Below are 14961 nucleotides of genomic sequence, written 5' to 3' on the forward strand. Positions count from 1 at the left end.
TTTTACAACATCAATTTTTTTTTTTTTAAACAATGGCTTTATTAACTGTTGCTGTGGGCGAAGCTAAACCAGGTGAAACTGCCCCAAGAAGAAGAGCTGCTCAAAAAGATGCAGCTCTCGATCGTCCAGCTGATTGTAAAGGAACCACTATTCCTGAATTTATTGAAGAATGTTTTGCAAGAAATGGTAATGGGAATGCCATGGGTTGGAGAGATTTGAAAGAAGTTTATGTTGAAACCAAGGAGATTACTAAAAACATTGATGGTGAAGTTAAAAAGGTTAAAAAAGATTGGACTTATTATGAATTGAGTTCATACAATTATATCAAGTACCCAGACTTATTAAAATTGATTAAAAATTACTCGAAAGGTTTGCTTGAATTGGGTTTAAAACCAAATCAAGAATCTAAAGTGATGATTTATGCTTCAACTTCAAGAAAATGGTTGCAAACATTTTTAGCTACAACTTTTCAAAATTTACCAATTGCGACTGCTTATGATACATTGGGTGAACTGGGCTTGATTCATTCCTTGGTTCAAACTGAAGCTGATGCTATATTCACTGATAACGCACTTTTGAAAACCTTGATTAACCCATTGAAGGAAGCCAAGAATGTTAAATATATTATCCATTCAGATGATATTGACCCAAAAGATACTAGAAAAAACGGTGAACTTTACAAAGAAGCAAAGGATGCTCAAGAAGCATTGTTGAAGGTGAATCCAAATTTGAAATTTATCAGTTATTCAGAAATTATTGCATTGGGAGAAAAGGCTTCTAGTAAACACGATTTCCATTTACCAAAAGCTCAAGATTTGGCTTGTATTATGTACACTTCAGGTTCAACTGGTCCTCCAAAAGGTGTTTCCATTAGCCATGCTAATATCTTGGCTGCAGTTGCTGGTATTTCTACTAATGCAGGTAGAGATGTGATTGGTCCTGGTGATTCAGTTGTGGCATTTTTACCCTTGGCTCACATTTTTGAAATGATTGCTGAATTCTGGACTATATGGTGTGGTGTCCCCATTGGATATGCCAATGTCAAGACTTTAACTGAAGCTTCAGTTAAAAACTGTCAACCTGATTTGATTGAATTTAAGCCTACTGTCATGGTTGGTGTTGCTGCCGTTTGGGAATCGGTTCGTAAGGGGGTTTTGGCTAAATTGAATAAATCCCCATATATTGCTCAACGATTATTTTGGGCTGCTTACAATTATAAAGTTACCATGAATAAATTGCATGCACCAGGAGCCTCAATTTTCAATGTCATTTTCAAAAAGGTTCGTGAAGCCACTGGTGGTTGTGTTAGGTACACTATGAATGGTGGATCAGCAATTTCCAGTGATGCGCAAACATTTGTTTCCACATTGATTGCTCCTATGTTGTTGGGTTACGGATTGACTGAAACTTGTGCCATGTGTAACTTGGTTGAACCAAAACGTTTTGCATTGGGTACTTTGGGATCATTGGTTGGATCAGTCACTGTTAAATTGATTGATGTTGCTGATGCTGGATACTATGCCAAAAATAACCAAGGTGAAATTCTCATCAAGGGAGGTTCAGTAGTTAAAGAGTATTACAAGAATGAAAAGGAGACCAAAGACGCATTTACTGAAGATGGATGGTTCAAGACTGGAGATATTGGAGAATGGCAACAAGATGGAGGATTAACGATTATTGACCGTAAAAAGAATCTCGTCAAGACCTTGAATGGTGAATACATTGCCTTGGAAAAATTGGAATCGGTATACAGATCAAACCCATTGATTTTGAATTTGTGTGCATATGCCGATCAAACTAAAGTTAAACCAATTGCCATTGTTGTACCACAAGAGAATTTCTTGGACCAATTAGGGTTTGATTCAAATACCGCTTATGATGATCCAGCTTTGGTTTCTAAGTTTGTTGGCAGTTTGAATGCCACTGGTAGGTCTCAAGGTTTGACTGGTATTGAGTTGTTGCAAAGTATTGTGTTGGTTCATGATGAATGGACTCCAGAGAATGGGTTTGTATCTTCGGCTCAAAAGTTGCAAAGAAAGAAGATTTTAAAGACTTATGAAAAGGAGGTAAAGAAGGCCTATGGTGATAAGTAAGCGTAGCAGAGAGTATGACCTTGCTTTTTTTTTATATTTGAAAATTAGATTTTTATTGACATGTATAGTCGTTTTTAATATTTTTTAGTTGCATTTTTAAGTTTTACTATGTAAAAGAATCGGCTATTTTAATAGTTTACATACATCACTCATCAATCCTGCGTCAATTTCAATCAACTTTTTAATCAAATTCCAATCACCAGTGCCAGAACCGGAGCCACTGTTTCCAGTTCCATTGCTTCCACTTCCACTTCCATTGCTTCCAGTTCCACTCTTTAATATCTTACCCAGGATCAAAAACTCCTTAATCAACAACTTGAAATAGCCCAATCGCTCATGATTAGCAAACACCTTGGTATAATAATGGGCATGGATATTGAGTAAATTAGTCAAGGTCGAGTTGTAAATGGTGTTGGAGTCAGCGAGGTCTTTGCATTGCTTGAGGGCGTGCATGTACCTGTCTTCGTAGAGTTGGTGCAAGTAGAGTGTTGAGGATGTTGTTGGGAGTGGTTTGATGGCGGCTGAACTTGAGAGCGGTTGGAAGTTGCTGCTGCTGCTTTTGGCGGTGTTGGCGGTGGTGGTGTGTTTAGGGATACATAATGATTTTGATCTAGTTGGTGCAGCCGAGATTGATTTTGGCAACACGGCACTAGGTGGTGATATAACTGGCAATGGAGATCTAGAAACGGTGCTACCACTAACGTTGCGGTTGCCACTTTCAAAGTACTTGTTAATAATGTTTCGTAAAATCTCAATTTCAACTGCATAGGTATCAAGTTCCAAATTATGTTCATTCTCCATTGCAGTTAATTTCCGATTACACTTCATCTTTATTGTGACAACTTGATTAGCGAGTGATTCCATCTTGGTGTCCTTTTCATTCATTTGTTTCTTAAAATGACGCAATTTCTTCTCCCATTGGGCTTTTTCTTCTGAATGTGTCTGGGTGCTTGAGTTGAGCTTGGCGGTAATTGCATCCTTTTCTTGATTCAAGTCCACATTGGTGGATTTACAATTTTCTAAATCTTGAGTCAATTGTGCCCTTTCAGATGTTAATGAATTAATCTTACTTTCCAATTCCTTAACCTTTTCCTCTTGTTGATTGAATCTCGTATTCAGATCATTTTCAAATGAATCAAATTCAGCTTTACAATCCAATAAATCGCGCATAGTCTTTGACGCATTCAATGAAGATTCCTTCAATTGAGCCTCCAATAGCTCAATCTTGTTCAATTGATGCGATTCAACTTGTTTCAAATCTTGTATGTCTAAATTGAGTGCTTTAATAACATCCTTCTTCTCGATGACTGATTCTTCTAAAATGGTAATTTTCTTGTGCAAGTTGTTACGTTCATTCATCCATGTTTGAGTTTGAAACGATACTGATTGACTTGTTTTCAATTCATTGATGCGGTCGATAATTTTCGTTATATTCAGTTCAGTAAATGTCAAGTCTAAAGCTTGGCAAATTTGTTGAATCATTTGTTGGAGGTACGTTGCTGAGACGCCAATTGATGGTCCATTAAGTGCCATTCCTCCTGCTCCTTGCATCATCACTTGCCTACCTCCGTTATCACTAAACGAATCTCTAATTGACAGCTGATCATAAAAAGATGAAGAGTCCTGGAAGTTGACACGACACCCCTCTTTATTACTGGTCATATGACCAAATCGTGCAATTTCAAAATCATTGATGCTTCTTCCATTAATGGTGCAATTGCTACTACTTTGTCCATTCTTGTCCCAGGATGGATAAAAATTCGTCAAACTTCCACCTGCTGCTCTTCCTGCGGGGGACCCATAACTTTCACCAATCGACAACTCAGTAAAATTCTGTTCAACTTGATTCATCTTTTCATTTGCTTTCCTTTCTAATCGTTTTGCATGATCTTCATGAATAACTCGATTCGTACGTCTTACTCTTGGAATCCTGGTGTAAACTTCTCCATCAACTTCATAGTGGGATCCAATAACGTTGGGATCTTTTGATGCTGCCATGTGTAACTGTGCTTTCAGTGGTGATAGTTATGTTGTTGCTGATTCAAAGAAGGTTGTAAGTTGTTCAATTGTGTTGCAAAAAAAAAAAATAAAAAAAAAAGAAACAAGAATGAGCACACAAATCTCAACTCCTTCCTTCTTCCTTCCTGGTTTTGCTCTTTTTGTTATGCTGCAGTGCAAAAATGCAATCATACGTCACTGACTGAGGTTCAGTTCCAGTGTTTGTGACTGATCTCAAGTAAGTATTGTAATCTTCTTTAACATACAATTTTGCTGTTGTTGTAATCAGTGCTACTTCCATAGGTGGTTTCTCTCCTAAAGAACGAAAGAAACGAAAAGTTAGCCACTTAGTAGTCAATCAAAACTCCCGCTTCGTTCGAGGATCATGCAAGTGGATACCAAGCCCTTTCCCATTGGTTCGAAACTTAGTTGGTAGCATCGTGACCCCTTCTCCGTCTTACCATCCACTATGAGGCACCAAAAACCAGTATTGAGCCAATTTGAACTACTCATATAGCATAAACTTCATCCAGTCTTCCCCACTTGAGTCCTAACGCTCATGGGGACTCCAAAACTTTGATTCTGTTTGGACTCATCACACATTCACATCATACGTGACGGTACCGTGTAGCTCAACTGTCGTATAACATTCCTTGTCAGCTTAACTCGACAAATGTTTCTATTCTCAATCATCTGTGTCTTGCTGCCACGATTGATGCAGATCTATCATGTGATGATGTGAACTCCGAGCCTTCGTCAATTTTTTTTTTTTTTTTTTTTTTTTTCTGTTTTCCTTTGATCCACTAATAATACGGCATCAGTAATGCCAGAGAACTCCATTACCAACTTTGTCCCCTTGTCCAATATCAATGAGGAAGACTCCTGTTCATGCCAACAGGTTGAAATAACCGACTTTACGAAGCACGATCATCATGCTTTTAAATTGAGATACCGATCCAACTCGGTCATCTCTGCATCTACAGCCGATGAAGACAAGCCATTGCCGGTAATCAAGATTTTAGGAACTGGTGGAACTATTGCTTCAAAGGCACAATCATCCAATGTGACTGCTGGTTATGCTGTCGATTTAACCATCGAGGAGTTGCTTAGTCATATACCTGATTTATCAACAACTTGCATATTGGAGTATGAGCAAGTTATGAACATTGATTCAAAGGAAATGGGCTTGTCTGAGGTGGTGCAACTATACAAACAGATCAAGAAAGATTTGAACAAGTACGATGGGATTGTCATAACCCATGGGACTGATACAATGGAGGAGACTGCTTTTTTCATACAATCAACTATAAACACAGATAAGCCCATTGTATTTTGTGGGAGTATGAGGCCAAGTACGGCAATTTCATCAGATGGTCCTATGAACTTGTATCAAGCCATTGTTATTGCATCATACCCGCTAAGCCACGGACGTGGTGTGCTTATTGCGTTGAATGACCGTATTGGAGCGGGATATTATATCACCAAGTCAAATGCGAACTCATTAGACACATTTAAAACTGTCGGGCAAGGATATATTGGTAACTTTGTTAATGATGATGTAAAGTATTACTTCCCTGCAGCTAAACCTTTAGGTATGACTTATTTTCACTTGGAGGAGCAGTTTAATCTCCCTGAGGTTCCAATAGTATATGCCCATCGGGGGTTAAACAATAAACTTTTAGAATTGGCAGTGAAGGGTCTCAATGCCAAAGGTTTAGTTATTGCCACCATGGGGGCTGGTTCATTATCAGCAGAAACGAATGAATTTTTATACAACTTGGTTGAGCCTGGGTTCCCAATCATATACAGCAAGAGATCAATGGATGGAATGGTCCCTATTGGAGGATTACCCAAGTTCAATGGTAAAGTATTTGACAATGCAGTTGCTGGTGGGTACTTGAACCCACCAAAGGCTAGAATTTTATTACAATTGTGCCTCAATGAGGGGTACGATTTGAAAAAGATCAAAAAGGTTTTCAAGACGGTGTAGAATTGTGTAGTTATTGCTCTAGAATTTGTATAGAGTTTGATAGAATTGAATAGAAATTAGGGGAAATTTCGCAACTGAGTGTCGCAAACTGATTAGTTTTTTCCAAATGGAAAAATAAAACTGACAAAATAAATAAGGGCCCTAATTTCCTCCTGACAAAAGTGTACCTACTCCACAGCTCATCATTCAAAAATGCCATTATTTTCCAAAGGAGAGGAGGTCCTGACACCACCAGATAAATCTTCCCGTCTCAAATGCTGGGAGAAACGTGATCGTTTTTTCCAATGTCTTGGTGAAAATTACATAGACAACTCATTAGATCCGAAAGAGTTACCCAAAGTCAATGAAAAATGTGGTGATATCAAAAAGGAATTTGAAAGGGATTGCGTCAGTAGTTGGGTAAAGTACTTCCAGGAAAAGAGATACAATGATCTACTTAGACAGAGGTATATTGCCAAATTGGAAAGTGAAGGTGCTCAACCATTGCCATTCAAGATTGAAAGTATAAAGAAATGAGTCGTGTATAAAGATCTAATAAATAAATATATAGTAATGCTTTAGTTTGCTGTGATATGTAAAGGTTTCGTGTCGACGCAATGCTCTGTCAAGAGATCAACTACTGTACCCCATTCATACTCGCCCTTTTCGATAATGACAAAACTTGTATCAATGTATGAGGTGTCCAGTGGTTTGATCGTGGGAAGCTTCCGCTGTAGTACTCCATTGATGAGAATTTTCTTATCAATTGACAACAGCTTAGACAAGTTGGTTGAAGGAGATGTCGAAGCTGGTAAGGGTAATTGCCGTACAAACCCGCTTACTTCATGATCGGTGTGATTAGTTATTCTAGTCCTCAATGTGTAAAACTGATCAACTTGAAGATCATACAACTGGCCAGGCTTAAATTCGCCTCCTTCTGAAGCAATTTCTGTCTCCACTTCCAATTGACTAACAACGAGGTTATTCGCCATTTTTGGAGTTAGTCTCAAGCTTCGTACATCCAAGAGACCGTGTCTGCCATCTGTCCACCACCTCCCAGTCAATTTAGCCAGCACAATCTGCTTGAGCCAAAACAGTTTTATCATTTGAGCTTCATCCTCTGCAGTGAGATCATAATCCTTAATGAATTGCTTTTTCCGCAATGAAGGGATAGAATCTTTTGGGACCTTCCGTACTTTACGTAAAGGTATGAAGTATCTTGCTGTTTTATTCGATTCAATAAGATCCAGTAATTTGAAATCGTCATACTGTAGATCGCAATGTAATGCACTGGTCCAGCAATTTCTTAAATCCAAAACCAACAAACAGTATTGTGCAACGTCATCAACAGTTTTTAAATAACTGGATACTGATGATAGAGTACTTGGTAAGTCAGCATTCTTCAATGCAGCTTCTGATAACGACGAGATTATATCACACCCGACAATTTCCAAGCTCGGAACCACTGAAACGGCAATTGGCACATCCAAATGCTTGATAAAGGATTGGTCATTTGAACGATTGGCATAATCCAATACAATCTTCAGCTGCCTCATAAACTTTCTACTGGTGAGTAAATACTCAATTGTGACTTGCTCCCCCGGTTTGATGTGTTCGCCAATAACGTCCTTATTCAAGATACGAAATGACTTAAACTTAAGTAAGCTCCATTCCAATTCATAAACTTCAAAAGCATTCAACCGCGGTTGACTCAATTTACGATCCAAGTAATCAATAGCTGAATCCCAAAATGAAAAAGATAGATAATTTATCACCTCATTAGAATCATTCATCAATGTAACTTTAAATCGAACTTCCTCCCCTTCTAAAAGCATAATGCATCTATTTGGAATTGTTAGATCAACAACTTTCAATACCGGTTGGGGTCGTATCACAGTCAAGGGTAAGCTGCGGTACAGCACTCTCAGGTCTATCAATTCTCCTCTCAAATACTTGTAAAGTGTATCAAATACAGAAGACTTTGTGTGGACAACTTCATCTGCAACTATTGGTGTTTTGAATCCCTCGACTGAGGAAAACTTATCTGCGATCGGGAAATATTGTTTTTCACATCCGCTAATGGTAACCATCAATCCGGTGATTTTCATTTCGCCAACACTCAAAGCTTTAAAGGAAACAAGTATGGTGGCGTTGGACATAGGGGGAATGCTACCTATGCTGGTTCTTGCAGCTGTTATCTGAGCAATATTTGAAGTTGTGGCATTGCGTTTGGGATTGGATCTCAATTTGTTTAAAGCAGGTGAGCTTTGAGCCAGAGGCAATACTTGCTGCGTCATGGGTTTCAATGTTTCCACTTTTGTGGCTTCACTAACTACCTCCAAATCGCTAATTTCAATCTCAAATGCAAATGGATTGTGCATTGTGATCTTGAGCTGATGAACTTCATCTTTAATCAAGATACGGTCCATATTTATTGTGTCGTTCTTCATATGGTATGGGTCAAAAAACGATTGCTGTGAAGAGTCAACATCAACATCAACAAATGGTGCCAAGTCATCCTTTTGTCTAGTTGAGACGAACTTCACTTTGCGCACCATAAATGGGTCAAGATGGGGCACTGTCAACAGTGATTGACTCGTAATCTTTTCAATCATATTCCATAACCTTATCTGTCCATCAGCGGGGATACAATGTGAATAACGAGCAAGCAGAAGACAACAAATATTAAGAGTTAGCTCCTTATTGTTGATATGTTCTGCCGAATTGAGAGCCAATTTTAAAACCTGGAGCTGTAAAGATAACTGAACATTTTTTGGTGGCAGGCTCTGCATAAAGCTAATATCAGGCTCACCTTTGATCCCATACAAGTCAAATATATCATCCAAAAGCTCTTTAATTGATTTCAAATCTTGTGACGGTTTAAACTGAGACACCAATGCAATTAAATGAAACCGTAATATAAATGCCTCCTTTCGGAAAAACTTTAACTTGTGATACACATGAGCAATGTATGAGTATATATGACACTGATCGATTATATTCAAATCAATCAATTGGAGCAGGAAAATCCGGTCAACGTCTGCAAGAATGTCTTGAGTCAGAAAATAGGTATTATCAACGATATCTGATGTCACCCTTCCTTGAACGATTTCTTCCAATGGAGCACTCAAGTGATATCCAATCATGAGACTCAATTTCCTCAATATACACTCGATGTAGACTACATCTGGCACCATATTTTCAGGATCATCCGTACTTTGTCCGTAAAAGTAGATGGCTTTAGCTAGCAAAACCTTTAACGTTTCAGGTACTGACAAGGTATTCAAATCGACAGTAGAAGTGAGTGGTATGGAAAATGCATTTGTTGCACTCAACGATGTTCTTGGTGATAAAACGTTTGCCTTTGATCCATTCGATTCCACTGACGAACGCTTTGATGCAGAATGATCTATAGATACAGAAGATTTTGAAATCAGTAGCCATGACCCAAGCATGGAGTTCAATTGAAAATTAGCTTGGACGAAAGATAGTAGAAGTATACTCAATGCCAACCCTTCCAATGCGCTTCCCAACCAGAGGAAGTCATCAAATCTTCGCAATGCAGTGATACTCTCGGTGAAGCTATGCAATGCATCATTGTACTTACCCGTCAATAGAAATAAATTTCCCATTAATTTATGGTATCTCCCACTATACTTTGAATGCGATTTAGACTTGTCTGTGGATGTCTTTGGTGTGTTTGGTGTATCTGTGGGCAACCCATTGAATGAAGCTTTGAATGAGGTTGATCCGGCACTGAGTCTCTTTTGAGCTTGGTTTATGGTTTTCGTTAACACATGACTATCTGTTATCGATACCGGTGATCGTAGTGAAATATTGCTATATGCTGATGCGTATTCGTCCAATGCAATTAAAAATGAATCAAATATTTCCGAGAAAATACCCTCCAATGCAGAGAAATGTGAGGCAGTTCCATTGTGGTAGTAGGAGTTTGTAGTTGATTTTGAAAGTTCAGATTCTGGTGTATCGAATTGGATGGTGCTGTGAACAATAGCTCCCGAGTATATTTTCTTCAATTGGGTCAAATGGTCGCTGTCCTTGTCATATCTGCCTATTCCCAACACTATAAATGTTTTTCTAAAGGGTTCAAATTCGTGTAAATAGATCAGATCGTCGTCAATGGTTGTAAAATCGGGTATTATCCGTCCTTCTGGGAAAGTGGCTGGATTGAAAAAATGCAAATTGGCATTGGCCTTTAAGTCAAGCAATCTCAAGTCTTTTATACTTGATCTAATTAAGTTGATGTATCTATTGTAATCTCGTAAAGAGCAGTGATTTATGGGAACTAATAGTATCCTGACAGTAGCAGGAGTTAGGAATTTGTATTTAGTAGACATATATTGAGCATGAACTTGTACTTTGGATGTAGTTGCTTCTCTGAGGGGATCCTTGGAACTCAGACTGCTTGATGGTTTTGGTAAACAGGAAAATTTCATCAACAAACGAAAAAATTAGTCGTGTCTGTTTCTTGTTGCATCTTTTTCTTTTTTTTTTTTTTTCCTTCCACACCTGAAGGCAAAAAGTTATCTCCATCCTTTACTCAAATCTACAACATCATCATGCCAGGATTGAATTTTGAAAACTACCAAAGAAACCAATTCTTAACAACCAAAGGTTTTGCACAGCCAAAAGCTACGTCCACAGGTACAACTATTGTTGGATGTCAATTCAAAAATGGTGTTGTTATTGCCGCTGATACAAGAGCCACTGCTGGACCTATAGTTGCCGACAAAAATTGTGAGAAATTACATAGACTTGCACCTAAAATATGGTGTGCGGGTGCTGGTACAGCAGCTGATACTGAGATGGTTACGCAATTGATTGCTTCCAACTTGGAACTACACGCCTTGTCACAGAATAGGCAACCACGTGTGATAACGGCGGTTACCATGTTGAAACAACACTTGTTCAAATACCAGGGCCACTTGGGTGCATACTTGATTGTCGCTGGAGTCGATCCTACAGGAGCACATCTTCTTTCAGTACAAGCACATGGGTCAACTGATGTGGGTAAGTACCAAAGTTTAGGATCTGGGTCGTTAGCTGCTATGGCGGTTTTGGAAACAAATTTCAAAGACGATATGACTAAACAAGAGGCTGTAGACTTGTGTGCAAAGGCTATTGAAGCTGGTATTTGGAACGATTTGGGTTCCGGCTCCAACGTTGATGTATGTGTGATGGAAGTTGGTAAAGATGCTCAATTGTTGAGAAACTATCTTACGCCAAATGTTAGGATAAAGAAATGTAAAGATTATAAGTTCCCCAGAGGTACTACTGCCGTATTGGGACAAAAAGTACGCGACATTTGCGATGTTGAGGAAACTGTGGTTTCTTTTGATAATATGGAGGTTGATGCTACTGTGTAGAGTCTATAAGATTTAGAAACGAAGATACTTGTGGAGTGTATAATGGAGTAATCTCTGTGATCGCGTTCTAGAATTTTCCACACCTTTTGGTCCAAAAAAATTGTTCCCTCATAGCACAATATATTCTAAAAATTTCTGTCTAGCATATCCAACTGTCCTTTGCAACCACCACCACAGATACGAGTATGGTTGTTAACAATCCAAATAACTGGCATTGGGTTGACAAAAACTGTTTGGCATGGTCCAAGGAGTACTTTGATGAAAAATTGACAAACTTAAAAGCTGAGGAAGGCAGCAGCAAAGTTAAAATTGCCAATGTATCTTCTGTGGAAGGCGATGTTGACGTCTCCCAAAGAAAGGGGAAGGTGATCTCATTGTTTGATGTTCGAATCGTCTTGACTTTTGAAGGATCTAACGAAAATGATGACAATATAAGTGGATCCATAACAATACCAGAATTGGCGTACGACAGCTCGGCTGATGGTTTAGTCTTTGATATCAGCATCTACAACGAAACAAGTCAAAATTCAAACATCACAGAGTTGATAAAGGGTAAGTTGATTCCAGAATTGAAAAAGAAATTGATGCGATTTGGTCCTGACTTAATTGAGATGAATAGTAAGGACATCCAATTAGAAGCGGATAAGGTGACTTCTACATATACCAAAGCCAACTTGGTTCAACCTCACAAGGCTGAATCGAAACCAGACAAACAAGTTGAATCGGCAAAGAACACATCAGTTGCCAAAGCTATCCCCACAAAGCCACAATCTTCAGTTCCAAAGTACAACACCACTACTTTGCACCTCGAGCCCACATTCAACACCTCAGCGGAGCAGATTTACATTACTTTGCTTGACGCATCACGAATTGCCGCCTGGACCCGCTCTCCTCCCGAAATTGATCTGTTCCCACCGAAAGAAGGCTCATCGTATAAATTCTTTGGTGGTGCCGTTCTGGGTAAAATATTAAAACTCGTGCCAAATGAGCAGATTGTTGAATTGTGGAGATTACAAGATTGGAAAGAGGGTCACTATGCCGAGCTAGACATGAAGTTGATCCAAAGCAGTGGAGAGACGAAAGTTGTTGTCAAATTTAGTGGCATTCCAATTGGCGAAGAGGAAAGAGTCAGGGACAACTTCGAAGATATGTATATTAGGTCTATCAAAATCACTTTTGGTTTTGGTGCCGTCTTGTAAAAGGCAATCCCAAATGTATATTTACTGCTTTTGTAGCTTGTGTATGTCCTCTAAGTCACCAAATAGATCAGATAGTAGCACTTTGTATTGCAAATCTCTCCTTCCAAGACCAACAAAGTATAGCTCACTCGATTCAGAGCGACTAGATTGTGGTTTGAAAGCATATTGTTTGGTAAAGAGGACCTTCATTCTAGCCTCTAGTAGTTTCAACTCGGATCCCTGCCACACCTTCATCACCATGTTGCCACCTACTCGAAGCTGGTTAAATGCAAGAATCAATCCGGCATTGCATAGTTCCATATTTCCCACATGGTCATAATGGTCATGTCCAGTACAGTTGACCATCATATCGCTCATTATTAGATCAAGAGGCTGGATCAAACCATCTTCATCCGTGAAGAACTCTCTAATCTTGCTGTGGGTGGATATCTTTGTCACGTCTCCTTGTATGTAATGGCATCCTTTATATGGAGTAGCTTGGTTAATGTCCACACCCAAGATTGTGAAGTCATTCTTGCCTAGTCTCTCCACAGCAACTTGGCTCCAGGCTCCTGGAGCAAACCCTAAGTCCACTATATTACGACAATTCTTGTTGAAAATGTGAAACTTGTCATCGAGCTCCAATAGCTTAAAAGCGGCTCTCGATCTGTAAAACTCACCACGTTTCTTGTTGTTAAAAGGGTCCCCTTTCACCTTCTGAAAATGCTTTTTTAATGACGATGACTTGCATCTTGTGAAAATGAGGTGGGTGGGTTTCAAAAACATGGCTCGGATCTGCTATCTAGATTGTATCTCTCCAATAAACTATTACCTCATCCTGCCATATTCAGGTATAAATCCAGAAAAAAAATGAAAAATTACACAAAACAGAGAGTGAGATATTTTGCAAGGAGGTTACATAGAATTTTCCGCGATAGGAATTCATTTGCTTTCTTTATAAAAGCCATGACAATTGAAATTTCCAAAGATTTGAAAATCCCAGGAGTCGACAACAACGAGGAATTTAAAAAATGGATTGCTGGTAGAAAGATAGAAGGGGATGTCTCAATTGGTGAGAGTTTTGGCGTTGGGTTATATTATACCGCTGGGAGTAGCAACACAGCCGAGAAAGAGGAGGAGGATTCAACTATCCTTCGTGTTCCATCTACATCATCCCTCAATATGGATACTTTGTTGAATCTTTTAACTCGATTGAAACTGAGAGATAAAGAACTGGATGCTAGACTAAAAGAGTCGGAGGTGATTATTAAGTTTCTTGAAATTCTTAACCCTGGCACAGAAACTATTATATTGTTAGCATACTTGTTGGCATTTGAGTTTTTGAGACAAAAGGGAGACAAAACGTCAAGCTATTATGAGACGTCCCCATTGAGGAATTGGGATACTTATTTGGACATCTTGTTCCTGACAAAAGTGTTTTCTTTTGATATTCACAATGATAATCCATATGCAGCCAGTTTTGGTGAATTACGTGAGATAGTGCTGGCTGAATATGAAGAATTCATCACAGAAGCAAAAGAAGCAATCCCTGACGCTTACATCGCTGATGACATTCCATTTGACAAGTTTTTCCAATTATTCCAAGCTGTTAGATCAAGATCGTTGGAGATTCCAAAAGAAGCTGAAGGCGGTAATCCCGATTCTGAGTTTCAAACAAATGTTACACTAGTCCCCATTTTGGATTTTGCAAATCACAATCGTGAAAACAATGCCTACTTTGACGTTGATAGAGAGAATTTCGATATCGTGTTGAAACTAAAGAGAGATGCAATCAAAGAGGAGCCATTTGAGGTGACAATTAGTTACGATCCAGTCGATACGAAACCCGAATTTTATCTCACCTATGGGTTCCTAACTGAGACATAAAAATAGAGGTTTATAGAATTGACACTTTATATTCACTACACATTTCTAAAAGCAAAGCTTATTCATTAAACGTTATACAATTCTTATCTAAGCGTTGGAAGCAATTGCTTGCTTAATAGCAGCTGGGTTAGCACCAATAACTTTTTGTACAATTTCACCATTCTTGAAGAAAATCAAAGTTGGCATTGAGCTAACTTCGTATTGTTGAGCAACATCTCCCAATTCATCAACGTCGACTTTAACAAAGTTGACATTGGAATATTCAGTGCTGAATTTGTCCAATAATGGAGCAATCATTTTACATGGACCACACCAAGTGGCGTAAAAGTCAACAACGGTAAGACCGACGAATTTCAAAGCTTGTTGGAACTCAGCAGCAGATTTAACAACTTTAACCATGATGTGAATTGATGAGTTGTGGAATTGATTGAGAAGAAGAAACAGTGCAG

At 38.8% G+C, this 14961-nt stretch overlaps 10 protein-coding genes across 10 annotated transcripts; 6 read left to right on the forward strand and 4 right to left on the reverse strand. All coding sequences in view use genetic code 12, as the record gives it.

Moving 5' to 3' along the window:
• Positions 1-32: 32 nt before the first annotated feature.
• On the forward strand, positions 33-2093 carry FAA4 (long-chain fatty acid-CoA ligase; the record flags this gene model as incomplete). Its single annotated transcript, XM_067691619.1, has 1 exon — positions 33-2093. The coding sequence occupies one exon, from the start codon at positions 33-35 to the stop codon at positions 2091-2093; it is 2061 nt and encodes a 686-aa protein (XP_067549966.1).
• Positions 2094-2216: 123 nt separating this feature from the next.
• I9W82_002732 (uncharacterized protein) lies at positions 2217-4091 on the reverse strand (the record flags this gene model as incomplete). The annotated part of the gene is made up of 1 exon (XM_067691620.1): positions 2217-4091. One exon carries the CDS (start codon positions 4089-4091, stop codon positions 2217-2219), a length of 1875 nt encoding a protein of 624 aa, XP_067549967.1.
• An 823-nt stretch (positions 4092-4914) lies between these two features.
• Positions 4915-6081, forward strand: I9W82_002733 (asparaginase; the record flags this gene model as incomplete). Its single annotated transcript, XM_067691621.1, has 1 exon — positions 4915-6081. One exon carries the CDS (start codon positions 4915-4917, stop codon positions 6079-6081), a length of 1167 nt encoding a protein of 388 aa, XP_067549968.1.
• A 192-nt stretch (positions 6082-6273) lies between these two features.
• Positions 6274-6597, forward strand: I9W82_002734 (uncharacterized protein; the record flags this gene model as incomplete). Its single annotated transcript, XM_067691622.1, has 1 exon — positions 6274-6597. One exon carries the CDS (start codon positions 6274-6276, stop codon positions 6595-6597), a length of 324 nt encoding a protein of 107 aa, XP_067549969.1.
• A 41-nt stretch (positions 6598-6638) lies between these two features.
• I9W82_002735 (uncharacterized protein) lies at positions 6639-10517 on the reverse strand (the record flags this gene model as incomplete). The annotated part of the gene is made up of 1 exon (XM_067691623.1): positions 6639-10517. One exon carries the CDS (start codon positions 10515-10517, stop codon positions 6639-6641), a length of 3879 nt encoding a protein of 1292 aa, XP_067549970.1.
• A 123-nt stretch (positions 10518-10640) lies between these two features.
• PUP1 (proteasome core particle subunit beta 2) lies at positions 10641-11447 on the forward strand (the record flags this gene model as incomplete). Its single annotated transcript, XM_067691624.1, has 1 exon — positions 10641-11447. The coding sequence occupies one exon, from the start codon at positions 10641-10643 to the stop codon at positions 11445-11447; it is 807 nt and encodes a 268-aa protein (XP_067549971.1).
• A 185-nt stretch (positions 11448-11632) lies between these two features.
• Positions 11633-12646, forward strand: AHA1 (Aha1p; the record flags this gene model as incomplete). The annotated part of the gene is made up of 1 exon (XM_067691625.1): positions 11633-12646. One exon carries the CDS (start codon positions 11633-11635, stop codon positions 12644-12646), a length of 1014 nt encoding a protein of 337 aa, XP_067549972.1.
• Positions 12647-12667: 21 nt separating this feature from the next.
• On the reverse strand, positions 12668-13411 carry I9W82_002738 (MRM2; the record flags this gene model as incomplete). Its single annotated transcript, XM_067691626.1, has 1 exon — positions 12668-13411. One exon carries the CDS (start codon positions 13409-13411, stop codon positions 12668-12670), a length of 744 nt encoding a protein of 247 aa, XP_067549973.1.
• A 180-nt stretch (positions 13412-13591) lies between these two features.
• On the forward strand, positions 13592-14512 carry CTM1 (cytochrome c lysine N-methyltransferase; the record flags this gene model as incomplete). Its single annotated transcript, XM_067691627.1, has 1 exon — positions 13592-14512. The coding sequence occupies one exon, from the start codon at positions 13592-13594 to the stop codon at positions 14510-14512; it is 921 nt and encodes a 306-aa protein (XP_067549974.1).
• An 87-nt stretch (positions 14513-14599) lies between these two features.
• On the reverse strand, positions 14600-14911 carry TRX1 (thioredoxin; the record flags this gene model as incomplete). The annotated part of the gene is made up of 1 exon (XM_067691629.1): positions 14600-14911. One exon carries the CDS (start codon positions 14909-14911, stop codon positions 14600-14602), a length of 312 nt encoding a protein of 103 aa, XP_067549975.1.
• Between the last annotated feature and the right edge of the window lie 50 nt (positions 14912-14961).

Source organism: Candida metapsilosis (genome assembly GCF_017655625.1).
Source record: "Candida metapsilosis strain BP57 chromosome Unknown scaffold2, whole genome shotgun sequence".
Classification (NCBI taxonomy): Eukaryota; Fungi; Ascomycota; class Pichiomycetes; order Serinales; family Debaryomycetaceae; genus Lodderomyces; species Lodderomyces metapsilosis.